This window comes from Pseudophryne corroboree, chromosome 6, assembly GCF_028390025.1.
Source record: "Pseudophryne corroboree isolate aPseCor3 chromosome 6, aPseCor3.hap2, whole genome shotgun sequence".
NCBI classification, from domain to species: Eukaryota; Metazoa; Chordata; class Amphibia; order Anura; family Myobatrachidae; genus Pseudophryne; species Pseudophryne corroboree.
This window is the reverse complement of record NC_086449.1, coordinates 775,786,513-775,803,346: the sequence shown is the minus strand read 5'-3', so window position 1 is coordinate 775,803,346 and position 16,834 is coordinate 775,786,513. Positions and strand designations below refer to the sequence as shown.

At 49.0% G+C, this 16,834-nt stretch overlaps 1 protein-coding gene across 1 annotated transcript in view; it reads left to right on the top strand.

Annotated features, from left to right (window-relative positions):
* Nucleotides 1–928: 928 nt before the first annotated feature.
* Nucleotides 929–16,834, top strand: part of PPP2CA (protein phosphatase 2 catalytic subunit alpha) — a 33,446-nt gene continuing 17,540 nt past the window's right edge. Inside the window, exon 1 of the mRNA XM_063928718.1 lies at nt 929–1,347. Within this exon, the coding sequence (XP_063784788.1) occupies nt 1,246–1,347 (102 nt within the window). The 5' untranslated portion in view covers nt 929–1,245. The remainder of the gene's footprint in view (nt 1,348–16,834) is intronic.

The following is a 16,834-nucleotide window of genomic DNA, read 5'->3' as shown; positions in this document are numbered from 1 at the left end:
CCTTACACAGCGGCAGGATTACATCCGAGTCCCTTGTCTCAATTCCCCTTTTTAATGCACGCTAGCACCTTACTTGCCTTCTTTACTGCGTTTTGACATTGTGTACGGTTATTAAGCCTATTATCAATAAATATACCCCCAAATCTTTTTCCAACTCTGTTTCCCCTAGTCGTTCCCCATTTAATATGTAGGATGCAAGTTTGTTTTTAATCCCAAAATGCATAACCTTGCGTTTGTCTGTATTGAACCTCATTTTTCATTTAGACAGATCATTCTGCAAGGACTCCACATCCAATTCTGAATTAAGGGGTAATTCCAAGTTGATCGCAGAAGGATTTTTGATAGCAACTGTGCAAAACCATGTGCACTGCAGGGGAGGCAGATATAACATGTGCAGAGAGAGTTAGATTTGGGTGTGGTGTGTTCAATCTGCAATCTAAGTTGCAGTGTAAAAATAAAGCAGCCAGTATATTTACCCTGCACAGAAACAATATAACCCACCCAAATCTAGCTCTTTCTGCACATGTTATATCTGCCTCCCCTGCAGTGCATATGGTTTTGCCCAGTTGCTATCAAAAATCCTGCTGCGATCAACTTGGAATTACCCCCTAATTACCTTACACAGTTTAGTATCATCTGCAAGATGACATGCTATAGGGGCTGCTGGTGTCTCTCAGCTCAGTGCCATTAGTGCACCAGTAGGATCAGTGAGCACACAATGACCTCATCCCCACATATGCAACACTGCTGCTGCTGCATGTGTGAGAGCGGTAACTAGGGGGGGGGAAGGGCCTGCGCGGTGACGTCACCCACCACACCCTCGCTACGTGCTGGGTGACAATAAATGAAAGGTGAGGGCGGGTTTCCGGGGGCGGGGCAGGGAAGTGACGTAGGAGCCGTGGCACAGGGAGGCGGCGGGGGTGATAAAGGAGGGGTGGGTGACGTCACGGCGGCCATTACACAGCACAGGAGAGGCTGGGAGGAGGCACCGGGTCGGCGCTCTGAGGGAACAGCCGCCGTCAGCAGCAACAGTAGTAACGGGTGGTGCGGTGCTTTCCCTGCCGGGTCTGTCTGATCATCGGGTCCCGTCTCTGACGCAAATCGGGGATCCCGCAGGGCCGGTGTGATCTCTGAGTGCTCCCCTAGCCGGCGTGATCAGACCGCCTCCTCCTCCCCCCCTCGTGACCGCAGCAAGTGCAGCCTCTGCCAGCGTCCCCTCCTCTGTGCCCCCGGCCGGCCCTCAGCATGGACGAAAAGCCCTTCACTAAGGAGCTGGATCAGTGGATCGAGCAGCTGAACGAGTGCAAGCAGCTGACCGAGAGCCAGGTCAAGACGCTGTGCGAGAAGGTGGGTGTGTGTCTCTAGCTCCCGCTGTGTCATGTATACATCATATATATCTATATATAGCACATCGTATACCCCACACATCTCCTGTGCCTCCGATATGTGTCCTGCATGTCACATACACCTATCTATATCCTATGTAACACACCTGTCATAGCTCATACATATTCTGTGTATCCAATATATCTCCTATATATAACGCACATTGTATACCACATAATATCCTGTGCCTCCGATATATCTCCTGCATGTCACACCTATCTATATCCTATATAACACCCCGTCATAGCTCATACATATTCTGTGTATCCATTATGTCACATAAACATATCACACGTATACCTCATACATCTCCTGTGCCTCTGATATATCTCCTGCATGTCACATATACACCTATCTATATCCTCTATAACACCTGTCACACCTTACATACCTCATACATATTCTGTGTATCCAATATATCTCCTATATATAACGCACATTGTATACCGCATAATATCCTGTGCCTCCGATATATCTCCTGCATGTCACACCTATCTATATCCTATATAACATCCCGTCATAGCTCATACATATTCTGTGTATCCACTGTCTCATAAACATATCACACATTGTATACCTCATACATCTCCTGTGCCTCTGATATATCTCCTGCATGTCACACATACACCTATCTATATCCTCTATAACACCTGTCACACCTTACATACCTCATACATATTCTGTGTATCCACTATAGCTCCTATGTCATTTACATATCACACATTGTATACCCCATACATGTCCTGTGCCTCTGATATATCTCCTGTATGTCACATATGCAACTCTTTATCCTATATAACACCTGTCACACCTTACATACCTCATACATATTCTGTGTATCCACTATAGCTCCTATGTCATTTACATATCACACATTGTATACCCCATACATGTCCTGTGCCTCTGATATATCTCCTGTATGTCACATATGCAACTCTTTATCCTATATAACACCTGTCACACCTTACATACCTCATACATATTCTAAGTAGCCACTATAGCTCCTATGTCACATAAACATATCACACATTTTACACCTCATACATCTCCTGTGCCTCTGATATATCTCCTGCATGTCACACATACACCTATCTATATCCTATGTAACACACCTGTCATAGCTCATACATATTCTGTGTATCCAATATATCTCCTATATATAACGCACATTGTATACCACAATATCCTGTGCCTCCGATATATCTCCTGCATGTCACACCTATCTATATCCTATATAACACCCCGTCATAGCTCATAACATATTCTGTGTATCCACTGTCACATAAACATATCACACATTGTATACCTCATACATCTCCTGTGCCTCTGATATATCTCCTGCATGTCACACATACACCTATCTATATCCTCTATAACACCTGTCACACCTTACATACCTCATACATATTCTGTGTATCCACTATAGCTCCTATGTCATTTACATATCACACATTGTATACCCCATACATGTCTTGTGCCTCTGATATATCTCCTGTATGTCACATATGAAACTCTTTATCCTATATAACACCTGTCACACTTTACATACCTCATACATATTCTGTGTATCCAATATAGCTTCTATATGTTATATATACATATGTATCACATCGTATACCCATACATATCCTGTGCCTCCAGTATGTCCTAGAGATGAGACACAAACATCTATAGAACACATCACACCTCTTATATCATACATATTGTATATCCAATCTGTCCTATAAACCACATACCTATGTATATAACGCATATAGTTCTTAATGCAGCATACATAGCACACACTTCCTATCTCTCACACAGGCATGCTAGGCCATGTCCACCTGGTGTGTGTGTATTTATCTATATCTCTCTGCCAGGCTGTGTACACATGGTATCACACATATGTAATCATCCGCCAGGCTATGTGTACATAGTGTGGTGTGTGTATACAGGCATCTGCCAGGCTGTGTACACTTGGTGTTGCTTTTTTATATACTCATCCGCCAAGCCGTTGTGTGTGCATGCGCACACAGGCATCCGCCAGGCTGTTGTGTGTACATGGTGTGTACATGGTGGGTGCGTGGGCACACAGGCATCAGCCAGGCCGTGGTGTCCATGGTGATGGGCCTGTATAGGCGTCTACCAGGCTGTGTATACATTATTTGTGTATATATAGACATCCGCCAGGTTATGTATACATGTAATCGTAGGCGTCCACCAGGCTATGTACACATGGTGTCACTTGTGTATATAGGCATGTATACATGGTTATGTATGTGTGTGTATATATATATATCTATATATAGTGTCCGTCCTGCTATGTGTACAAGGTGTTTGTGTGCACATGGTGATGTGTATGTACAGGTATCTCCTAAGATGTGTATACGTTGTGTGTGTATATATAGTCACCTGTCAGGCCGTGTTTACATTGAGTTTTTCATCCAGCCAGCTGGATGCAATTTGCTGTATGGCTAATCTCATCCATCTACATACCAAGTTCTGCCTCACACCCCATGGAGGTGAGCTTGGAAACTTGCGATGCCTGCATTACTGTAACTGGCAGCACATCGCCAGTCCCTTCTCAATGGGAACGTGGCAGTTATTGCAGGTTTCTCTATCGTCCTAGTGGATGCTGGGGTTCCTGAAAGGACCATGGGGAATAGCGGCTCCGCAGGAGACAGGGCACAAAAAGTAAAGCTTTAGGATCAGGTGGTGTGCACTGGCTCCTCCCCCTATGACCCTCCTCCAAGCCTCAGTTAGATTTTTGTGCCCGGCCGAGAAGGGTGCAATCTAGGTGGCTCTCCTAAAGAGCTGCTTAGAAAAGTTTAGCTTAGGTTTTTTATTTTACAGTGAGTCCTGCTGGCAACAGGATCACTGCAACGAGGGACTTAGGGGAGAAGAAGTGAACTCACCTGCGTGCAGGATGGATTGGCTTCTTTGGCTACTGGACATTAGCTCCAGAGGGACGATCACAGGTACAGCCTGGATGGTCACCGGAGCCTCGCCGCCGGCCCCCTTGCAGATGCTGAAACAAGAAGAAGGTCCAGAATCGGCGGCATGAAGACTCCTCAGTCTTCTTAAGGTAGCGCACAGCACTGCAGCTGTGCGCCATTTCCTCTCAGCACACTTCACACGGCAGTCACTGAGGGTGCAGGGCGCTGGAAGGGGGGCGCCCTGGGAGGCAATGAAAACCTATTTTTGGCTAAAAATACCTCACATATAGCCTCCGGGGGCTATATGGAGATATTTAACCCCTGCCAGAATCCGTTAAGAGCGGGAGACGAGGCCGCCGAAAAAGGGGCGGGGCCTATCTCCTCAGCACACAGCGCCATTTTCCCTCACAGAAAGGCTGGAGGGAAGGCTCCCAGGCTCTCCCCTGCACTGCACTACAGAAACAGGGTTAAAACAGAGAGGGGGGGCACTAATTTGGCGTTAGAAATATATAAAAAAGATGCTATAAGGGAAAACACTTATATAAGGTTGTCCCTATATAATTATAGCGTTTTTGGTGTGTGCTGGCAAACTCTCCCTCTGTCTCTCCAAAGGGCTAGTAGGTCCTGTCCTCTATCAGAGCATTCCCTGTGTGTGTGCTGTGTGTCGGTACGTGTGTGTCGACATGTATGAGGACGATGTTGGTGAGGAGGCGGAGCAATTGCCTGTAATGGTGATGTCACTCTCTAGGGAGTCGACACCGGAATGGATGGCTTATTTAGGGAATTACGTGATAATGTCAACACGCGGCAAGGTCGGTTGACGACATGAGACGGCCGACAAACAATTAGTACCGGTCCAGACGTCTCAAAAACACCGTCAGGGGTTTTAAAACGCCCGTTTACTTTAGTCGATCGACACAGACACAGACAGGGACACTGAATCCAGTGTCGACGGTGAATAAACAAACGTATTCCTTATTAGGGCCACACGTTAAGGGCAATGAAGGAGGTGTTACATATTTCTGATACTACAAGTACCACAAAAGAGGGTATTATGTGGGATGTGAAAAAACTACCGTAGTTTTTCCTGAATCAGATAAATTAAATGAAGTGTGTGATGATGCGTGGGTTCCCCCCGATAGAAAATATGGGCGGTATACCCTTTCCCGCCAGAAGTTAGGGTGCGTTGGGAAACACCCCTTAGGGTGGATAAGGCGCTCACACGCTTATCAAAACAAGTGGCGGTACCGTCTATAGATAGGGCCGTCCTCAAGGACCAGCTGACAGGAGGCTGGAAAATATCATAAAAAGTATATACACACATACTGGTGTTATACTGCGACCAGCGATCGCCTCAGCCTGGATGTGCAGAGCTGGGGTGGCTTGGTCGGATTCCCTGACTAAAAATATTGATACCCTTGACAGGGACAGTATTTTATTGACTATAGAGCATTTAAAGGATGCATTTCTATATATGCGAGATGCACAGAGGGATATTTGCACTCTGGCATCAAGAGTAAATGCGATGTCCATAACTGCCAGAAGATGTTATGGACACGACAGGGGTCAGGTGATGCAGATTCCAAACGGCACAAAGGTGTATTGCCGTATAAAGGAAGAGGAGTTATTTGGGGTCGGTCCATCGGACCTGGTGGCCACGGCAACTGCTGGAAAATCCACCGTTTTTACCCTAAGTCACATCTCTGCAGAAAAAGACACCGTCTTTTCAGCCTCAGTCCTTTCGTCCCTATAAGATCATATCTGCCCAGGGATAGAGGAAAGGGAAGAAGACTGCAGCAGGCAGCCCATTCCCAGGAACAGAAGCGTTCCACCGCTTCTGACAAGTTCTCAGCATGGCGCTGAGACCGTACAGGACCCCTGGATCCTACAAGTAGTATCCCAGGGGTACAGATTGGAATGTCGAGACGTTTCCCCTTCGCAGGCTCCTGAAGTCTGCTTTACCAAGGTCTCCCTCCGACAAGGAGGCAGTATGGGAAAAAATTCACAAGCTGTATTCCCAGCAGGTGATAATTAAATTACCCCTCCTACTACAAGAAAAGGGGTATTATTCCACACTATATTGTGGTACTGAAGCCAGAAGGCTAGGTGAGACTTATTCTAAATCTAAAAAATTTTTGAACACTTACAAAGGTTCAAATCAAGATGGAGTCACTCAGAGCAGTGATAACGAACAGGAAGAAGGGGACTATATAGTGTCCCGGGACATCAGGGATGCTTACCTCTATGTCCCAAATTTGCCCTTCTCACTAAGGGTACCTCAGGTTCGTGGTGCAGAACTGTCACTATCAGTTTCAGACGCTGCCGTTTGGATTGTCCACGGCACCCCGGGTCTTTACTAAGGTAATGGCCGAAATGATGATTCTTCTTCGAAGAAAAGGCGTCTTAATTATCCCTTACTTGGACGATCTCCTGATAAGGGCATAGTCCAGGGAACAGTTGGAGGTAGGAGTAGCACTATCTCGGATACTGCTACAACAGCACGGGTGGATTCTAAATATTCCAAAATCGCAGCTGATCCCGACGACACGTCTGCTGTGCCTAGGGATGATTCTGGACACAGTCCAGAAAAAGGTGTTTCTCCCGAAAGAGAGAGCCAGGGAGTTATCCGAGCTAGTCAGGAACCTCCTAAAAACAGTGCATCATTGCACAAGGGTCCTGGTAGAAAATGGTGGCTTCCTACGAAGCAATTCCATTCGGCAGATTTCACGCAAGAACTTTTCAGTGGGATCTGCTGGACAAATGGTCCGGATCGCATCTTCAGATGCATCAGCGGATAACCCTATATCCAAGGACAAGGGTGTCTCTCCTGTGGTGGTTATAGAGTGCTCATCTTCTAGAGGGCCGCAGATTCGGCATTCAGGATTGGATGCTGGTGACCACGGAGCCCAGCCCGAGAGGCTGGGGAGCAGTCACACAAGGAAAAAATTTCCAGGGAGTGTGATCAAGTCTGGAGACTTTTCTCCACATAAATATACTGGAGCTAAGGGTAAATTTATAATGCTCTAAGCTTAGCAAGACCTCTGCTTCAAGGTCAGCCGGTATTGATCCAGTGGGAAAAACATCACGGCAGTCGCCCACGTAAACAGACAGGGCGACACAAGAAGCAGGAGGGCAATGGCAAAAACTGCAAGGACTTTTCGCTGGGCGGAAAATCATGTGATAGCACTGTCAGCAGTGTTTCATCCCGGGAATGGAAACTGGGAAGCAGACTTCCTCAGCAGGCACGACCTCCACCCGGGAGAGTGGAAACTTCATCGGGAAGTTTTTTCCACATGATTGTAAACCGTTGGGAAATACCAAAGGTGGACATGATGGCGTCCCGTCTGAACAAAAAACGGGACAGGTATTGCGCCAGGTCAAGAGACCCTCAGGCAATAGCTGTGGACGTTCTGGTAACACCGTGGGTGTACCAGTCGGTGTATGTGTTCCCTCCTCTGCTTCTCATACCTAAGGTGCTGAGAATTATAAGACGTAGAGGAGTAAGAACTATACTCATGGCTCCGGATTGGCCAAGAAGGACTTGGTACCCGGAACTTCAAGAGATGTTTACAGAGGTCTTATGGCCTCTGCCGCTAAGAAGGGACTTGCTTCAGCAAGTACCATGTCTGTTCCAAGACTTACCGCAGCTGCGTTTGTTGGCATGGCGGTGGAACGCCGGATCCTAAGGGAAAAAGGCATTCCGGAAGAGGTCATTCCTACCCTGGTCAAAGCCAGAAAGGAGGTGACCGCACAACATTATCACCACATGTGGCGAAAAAATGTTGCGTGGTGTGAGGCCAGGAAGGCCCCACAAAGAAATTTCAACTCGGTCGATTCCTGCATTTCCTGCAAACAGGAGTGTCTATGGGCCTCAAATTGGGGTCCATTAAGGTTCAAATTTCGGCCCTGTCAATTTTCTTCCAGAAAGAATTGGCTAAAGTTCCTGAAGTCCAGAACTTTGTCAAGGGAGTATTGCATATACAACCCTCTTTTGTGCCTCCAGTGGCACTGTGGGATCTCAACGTAGTTCTGGGATTCTTCAAATCACATTGGTTTAAAACCAGTCAAATCTGTGGATTTGAAGCATCTCACATGAAAAGTGACCATGTTCTTGGCCCTGGCCTGGACCAGGCGAGTGTCAAATTGGTGGTTTTTTTCTCAAAAAAGCCCATATTTGTTTGTCCATTCGGACAGGGCAGAGCTGCGGACTCGTCCCCAGTTCTCTCCCTAAGGTGGTGTCAGTGTTTCACCTGAACCAGCTTATTGTGGTGCCTTGCACCTACTAGGGACTTGGAGGACTCCAAGTTGCTAGATGTTGTCAGGGCCCTGAAAATATAGGTTCCAGGACGGCTGGAGTCAGGAAAACTGACTTGCTGTTATCCTGTATGCACCCAACAAACTGGGTGCTCTTGCTTTTAAGCAGACTATTGCTAGTTGGATGTGTAATACAATTCAGCTTGCACATTCTGTGGCAGGCCTGCCACAGCCAAAATATGTAAATGCCCATTCCACAAGGAAGGTGGGCTTATCTTGGGCGGCTGCCCGAGGGGTCTCGGCTTTACAACTTTGCCGAGCGGTTATTTAGTCAGGGGCAAACACGTTTGTAAAATCCTACAAATTTGATACCCTGGCTAAGGAGGACCTGGAGTTCTCTCATTCGGTGCTGCAGAGTCATCCGCACTCTCCCGCCCGTTTGGGAGCTTTGGTATAATCCCCATGGTCCTTTCAGGAACCCCAGCATCCACTAGGACGATAGAGAAAATAAGAATTTACTTACCGATAATTCTATTTCTCGGAGTCCGTAGTGGATGCTGGGCGCCCATCCCAAGTGCGGATTATCTGCAATACTTGTACATAGTTACAAAAATCGGGTTATTATTGTTGTGAGCCATCTTTTCAGAGGCTCCGCTGTTATCATACTGTTAACTGGGTTTAGATCACAAGTTGTACGGTGTGATTGGTGTGGCTGGTATGAGTCTTACCCGGGATTCAAAATTCCTCCCTTATTGTGTACGCTCGTCCGGGCACAGTACCTAACTGGCTTGGAGGAGGGTCATAGGGGGAGGAGCCAGTGCACACCACCTGATCGGAAAGCTTTACTTTTGTGCCCTGTCTCCTGCGGAGCCGCTATTCCCCATGGTCCTTTCAGGAACCCCAGCATCCACTACGGACTCCGAGAAATAGAATTATCGGTAAGTAAATTCTTATTTATTCCACACTATATTGTGGTACTGAAGCCAGAAGGCTAGGTGAGACCTATTCTAAATCTAAAAAAATTTGAACACTTACAAATGTTCAAATCAAGATGGAGTCACTCAGAGCAGTGATAACGAACCGGGAAGAAGGGGACTATATGGTGTCCCGAGACATCAGGGATGCTTACCTCCATGTCCCAAATTTGCCCTTATCACTAAGGGTACCTCAGGTTCGTGGTACAGAACTGTCACTATCAGTTTCAGACGCTGCCGTTTGGATTGTCCACGGCACCCCGGGTCTTTACCAAGGTAATGGCCGAAATGATGGTTCTTCTTCGAAGAAAAGGCGTCTTAATTATCCCTTACTTGGACGATCTCCTGATAAGGGCAAAGTCCAGGGAACAGTTGGAGGTCGGAGTAGCACTATCTCGGATACTGTTACAACAGCAGGGGTGGATTCTAAATATTCCAAAATCGCAGCTGATCCCGACAACAAGTCTCCTGTGCTTAGGGATGATTCTGGACACAGTCCAGAAAAAGGTGTTTCTCCCGGAAGAGAAAGCCAGGGAGTTATCCGAGCTAGTCAGGAACCTCCTAAAATCAGTGCATCATTGCACAAGGGCCATGGTAAAAAAATGGTGACTTCCTTCGAAGCAATTCCAGTCGGCAGATTTCATGCAAGAACTTTTCAGTGGGATCTGCTGGACAAATGGTCCGGATCGCATTTTCAGATGCATCAGCGGATAACCCTATATCCAAGGACAAGGGTGTCTCTCCTGTGGTGGTTACAGAGTGCTCATCTTCTAGAGGGCCGCAGATTCGGCATTCAGTTTTGGATGTTGGTGACCACGGAGGCCAGCCCGAGAGGCTGGGGAGCAGTCACACAAGGAAAAAATTTCCAGGGAGCGTGATCAAGTCTGGAGACTTTTCTCCACATAAATATAGCTAAGGGTAAATTTATAATGCTCTAAGCTTAGCAAGACCTCTGCTTCAAGGTCAGCCGGTATTGATCCAGTGGGATAAAACATCACGGCAGTCGCCCACGTAAATAGACAGGGCGGCACAAGAAGCAGGAGGGCAGTGGCAAAAACTGCAAGGACTTTTCGCTGGGCGGAAAATCATGTGATAGCACTGTCAGCAGTGTTTCATTCCGGGAATGGAAACTGGGAAGCAGACTTCCTCAGTAGGCACGACCTCCACCCGGCAGAGTGGGAACTTCATGGGGAAGTTTTCCACATGATTGTAAACCGTTGGGAATTACCAAAGGTGGACATGATGGCGTCCCGTCTGAACAAAAAACGGGACAGGTATTGCGCCAGGTTAAGAGACCCTCAGGCAATAGCTGTGGACGTTCTGGTAACACCGTGGGTGTACCAGTCGGTGTATGTGTTCCATCCTCTGCTTTTCATACCTAAGGTACTGAGAATTATAAGACGTAGAGGAGTAAGAACTATACTCATGGCTCCGGATTGGCCAAGAAGGACTTGGTACCCGGAACTTCAAGAGATGCTCACAGAGGACTTATGGCCTCTGCCGCTAAGAAGGGACTTGTTTCAGCAAGTACCATGTCTGTTCCAAGACTTACCGCAGCTGCGTTTGACGGCATGGCGGTGGAACGCCGGATCCTAAGGGAAAAGGCATTCAGGAAGAGGTCATTCCTACCCTGGTCAAAGCCAGAAAGGAGGTGACCGCACAACATTATCACCACATGTGGCGAAAATATGTTGCGTGGTGTGAGGCCAGGAAGGCCCCACGAAGAAATTTCAACTCGGTCGATTCCTGCATTTCCTGCAAACAGGAGTGTCTATGGGCCTCAAATTGGGGTCCATTAAGGTTCAAATTTCGGCCCTGTCGATTTTCTTCCAGAAAGAATTGGCTTCAGTTCCTGAAGTTCAGAAGTTTGTCATGGGAGTATTGCATATACAACCCCCTTTTGTGCCTCCAGTGGCACTGTGGGATCTCAACGTAGTTCTGGGATTCCTCAAAACACATTGGTTTAAAACCAGTCAAATCTGTGGATTTGAAGCATCTCACATGAAAAGTGAACATGCTCTTGGACCTGGCCTGGACCAGGCGAGTGTCAAATTGGTGGTTTTTTTCTCAAAAAAGCCCATATCTGTTTGTCCATTCGGACAGGGCAGAGCTGCGGACTCGTCCCCAGTTCTCTCCCTAAGGTGGTGTCAGTGTTTCACCTGAACCAGCTTATTGTGGTGTCTTGCGCCTACTAGGGACTTGGAGGACTCCAAGTTGCTAGATGTGGTCAGGGCCCTGAAAATATAGGTTCCAGGACGGCTGGAGTCAGGAAAACTGACTTGCTGTTATCCTGTATGCACCCAACAAACTGGGTGCTCTTGCTTCTAAGCAGACTTTTGCTAGTTGGATGTGTAATACAATTCAGCTTGCACATTTCTGTGGCAGGCCTGCCACAGCCAAAATATGTAAATGCCCATTCCACAAGGAAGGTGGGCTCATCTTGGGCGGCTGCCCGAGGGGTCTCGGCTTTACAACTTTGCCGAGCGGCTATTTAGTCAGGGGCAAACACGTTTGTAAAATCCTACAAATTTGATAACCTGGCTAAGGAGGACCTGGAGTTCTCTCATTCGGTGCTGCAGAGTCATCCGCACTCTCCCGCCCGTTTGGGAGCTTTGGTATAATCCCCATGGTCCTTTCAGGAACCCCAGCATCCACTAGGACGATAGAGAAAATAAGAATTTACTTACCGATAATTCTATTTCTCGGAGTCCGTAGTGGATGCTGGGCGCCCATCCCAAGTGCGGATTATCTGCAATACTTGTACATAGTTACAAAAATCGGGTTATTATTGTTGTGAGCCATCTTTCAGAGGCTCCGCTGTTATCATACTGTTAACTGGGTTCAGATCACAGGTTGTACAGTGTGATTGGTGTGGCTGGTATGAGTCTTACCCGGGATTCAAAATCCTTCCTTATTGTGTACGCTCGTCCGGGCACAGTATCCTAACTGAGGCTTGGAGGAGGGTCATAGGAGGAGGAGCCAGTGCACACCACCTGATCCTAAAGCTTTACTTTTTGTGCCCTGTCTCCTGCGGAGCCGCTATTCCCCATGGTCCTTTCAGGAACCCCAGCATCCACTACGGACTCCGAGAAATAGAATTATCGGTAAGTAAATTCTTATTTTTACCTTACCTCCATCGAGGTGTGGGGAGAAAACTTGCAGTGTTGGCGCTAATGTGTCTGGCTGGGTGGTCTTCAGTATGCCGGCTGTCGGGATCCCGACAGCCGGCATACCGACACTTAATCTTCCTCGTGGGGGTCCACGACACCCCCTGGAGGGAGAATAAAATAGCGTGGGGCGCCACCGTGCCCGCAGCGCAGCGAGCCTGCAAGGGCCTCAATTGCGGTCGGGTTCCCGGCGCCGGTATGCTGGTCGCCAGGAGCCTGACCGCCGGCATACCATACTACACCTGTCTGGCTGTGCAGCGATGCCTGTGGCACATTTAGTGCCCCCTACCCCCAAATTGCTATATTTGCGGCACTGACAGTTGAGATAGAGATATATATATATATATATATATATATATATATATATATATATATATATATATATATATATATATATATATATATATATATATATATATATAAAATCAGACTAGCAGGGGTTGTATAGGAGACTTATGTGCAGGCTGCTTCCTAGTGGATTCTATACATTGTGAGCAGATAGACTTACCATACTATCCCTTTAAACCGGGACACATGAATTACACAGGTTCTGTGGCTGGCGTAATTCAAGCCTATAGTTCACCTGGTTTAAAAAGCCACAGAACCTGTGTAATCCATGAGCCTCCTGATTTAAAGGGATAGTATGGTAAGCATAACTTTAGGTGAATATGGGGCATTGGCCTATTATAGGGCCTGTGTTTATGTGCACAATACAGCTGGTGAGTACATATGATGTAGTAATGACCTGTGATGGGGAAACACCTGTCCTCCATATATGTATATAGGTTACTAGCTGTGTGTGTAGTCTTGTGGCAGCACCTGTTCTGTGTATATATAATATATATGGGTGGCTGTGTATAGTGTTGTGGCAGCACCCCTCCTGTATATAGGGGACTGTGTATAGTGTTGGAGCAGCACCTGGTCCAGTATATATATATATATATATATATATATATATATATATATATATATATATATATATATATAGGGGACTGTGTATAGTGTTAGGGCAGCACCTGGTCCTAAGTATGTGTGTGTGTGTGTGTGTGTATGTATATATATATATATATATATAATCTGTGTATAGTGTTGGGGCAGCTCCTGGTCCAGTATATATATAGGGGACGGTGTATAGTGTTGGGGCAGCACCTGGTCCAGTATATATATATATATATATATATATATATATATATATATATATATATATATATATATATATATATATATATATATATATATAGGACTGTGTATAGTGTTGGGGCAGCACCTGGTCCAGTGTGTGTATATATAGGGGACTGTGTATAGTGTTGGGGCAGCACCTGTCCTGTGTACATATAGGGGACTGTGTATAGCAGGCCTGGCCATCCTGTGGAAACTACACACCCCAGCATGCTCTGCCACAGTTACCATTTCCTAATAGCAAAAGTGTAGAGGGCATGCTGGGACTTGTAGTTTCACATCGGCTGGAGAGCCACAGGCTGGCCAGGTGTATAGTGTTGGGGCAGCACCTGTCCTGTACCCACGAGTACTGTATAGATGAGGGTACATATAGCGGCAGTGCTGGCATGTATAGGGCACCGGGTGTGCGGATGGGGCCGCCTTGCACCAGCTGCACGGTTCGGTACATGTCCGGCGGCTGCGCTCGGTGTTCCGGGCAGCGGAGGAGGCTCCAGGGACTGCTCCCAGCGCGGTGATCGCTAGCGGCCCGGGCGATGCAGACCCTGCTGACCAGCTAAGGCCGCCTGTCTCCGAGTCACAGGCAGGGACAGATCACCCTGGCTGAGGGGATGAAGCGGGCGGCAGCCTGGTCTCATCATGTGACCTGGCCTCCTGCGGCCCCGGTATAGCGCACTGTGCACGTGATGCGGCACCGCTGCCGCGCTCATTCCGTCCCCGGCTCATGGCGGCGGTGGCTGCTCCTGAGATGGCTGCTGCTCTCCCCCCGCCCCCTCCTCAGGAATGCTTGAGTCACGTGGTGCGCGCGTCACCTCCCCCGTGATGTACGTCTGTGGAATCTGTTGTCCCTGACAACCGCCCTGTACATGCTGTGTATTATCCACTGTGTACACTGTTACCATGGTGCTGCCAGGCTCTGGCCTCAGGAACCATGCCCACCTTCCTGACTGGCAGCAGCTCGGTCACCCGCTGTAATCACTGGCAGCAGCCTGGTCACTGTGTGCATGTCACCCACTGTAATCACTGGTAGCAGCCCGGTCACTGTGTGCATGTCACCCACTGTAATCACTGGTAGCAGCCCGGTCACTGTGTGCATGTCACCCACTGTAATCACTGGCAGCAGCCCGGTCACCCACTGTAATCACTGGCAGCAGCCTGGTCACTGTGTGCATGTCACCCACTGTAATCACTGGCAGCAGCCTGGTCACTGTGTGCATGTCACCCACTGTAATCACTGGCAGCAGCCTGGTCACTGTGTGCATGTCACCCACTGTAATCACTGGCAGCAGCCTGGTCACTGTGTGCATGTCACCCACTGTAATCACTGGCAGCAGCCTGGTCACTGTGTGCATGTCACCCACTGTAACTGCTGTCGGCAGCCTGGTCACTGTGTGCATGTCACCCACTGTAACTGCTGTCGGCAGCCTGGTCACCCACTGTAACTGCTGTCGGCAGCCTGGTCACCCACTGTAACTGCTGTCGGCAGCCTGGTCACCCACTGTAACTGCTGTCGGCAGCCTGGTCACCCACTGTAACTGCTGTCGGCAGCCTGGTCACCCACTGTAACTGCTGTCGGCAGCCTGGTCACCCACTGTAACTGCTGTCGGCAGCCTGGTCACCCACTGTAACTGCTGTCGGCAGCCTGGTCACCCACTGTAACTGCTGTCGGCAGCCTGGTCACCCACTGTAACTGCTGTCGGCAGCCTGGTCACCCACTGTAACTGCTGTCGGCAGCCTGGTCACCCACTGTAACTGCTGTCGGCAGCCTGGTCACCCACTGTAACTGCTGTCGGCAGCCTGGTCACCCACTGTAACTGCTGTCGGCAGCCTGGTCACCCACTGTAACTGCTGTCGGCAGCCTGGTCACCCACTGTAACTGCTGTCGGCAGCCTGGTCACCCACTGTAACTGCTGTCGGCAGCCTGGTCACCCACTGTAACTGCTGTCGGCAGCCTGGTCACCCACTGTAACTGCTGTCGGCAGCCTGGTCACCCACTGTAACTGCTGTCGGCAGCCTGGTCACCCACTGTAACTGCTGTCGGCAGCCTGGTCACCCACTGTAACTGCTGTCGGCAGCCTGGTCACCCACTGTAACTGCTGTCGGCAGCCTGGTCACCCACTGTAACTGCTGTCGGCAGCCTGGTCACCCACTGTAACTGCTGTCGGCAGCCTGGTCACCCACTGTAACTGCTGTCGGCAGCCTGGTCACCCACTGTAACTGCTGTCGGCAGCCTGGTCACCCACTGTAACTGCTGTCGGCAGCCTGGTCACCCACTGTAACTGCTGTCGGCAGCCTGGTCACCCACTGTAACTGCTGTCGGCAGCCTGGTCACCCACTGTAACTGCTGTCGGCAGCCTGGTCACCCACTGTAACTGCTGTCGGCAGCCTGGTCACCCACTGTAACTGCTGTCGGCAGCCTGGTCACCCACTGTAACTGCTGTCGGCAGCCTGGTCACCCACTGTAACTGCTGTCGGCAGCCTGGTCACCCACTGTAACTGCTGTCGGCAGCCTGGTCACCCACTGTAACTGCTGTCGGCAGCCTGGTCACCCACTGTAACTGCTGTCGGCAGCCTGGTCACCCACTGTAACTGCTGTCGGCAGCCTGGTCACCCACTGTAACTGCTGTCGGCAGCCTGGTCACCCACTGTAACTGCTGTCGGCAGCCTGGTCACCCACTGTAACTGCTGTCGGCAGCCTGGTCACCCACTGTAACTGCTGTCGGCAGCCTGGTCACCCACTGTAACTGCTGTCGGCAGCCTGGTCACCCACTGTAACTGCTGTCGGCAGCCTGGTCACCCACTGTAACTGCTGTCGGCAGCCTGGTCACCCACTGTAACTGCTGTCGGCAGCCTGGTCACCCACTGTAACTGCTGTCGGCAGCCTGGTCACCCACTGTAACTGCTGTCGGCAGCCTGGTCACCCACTGTAACTGCTGTCGGCAGCCTGGTCACCCACTGTAAC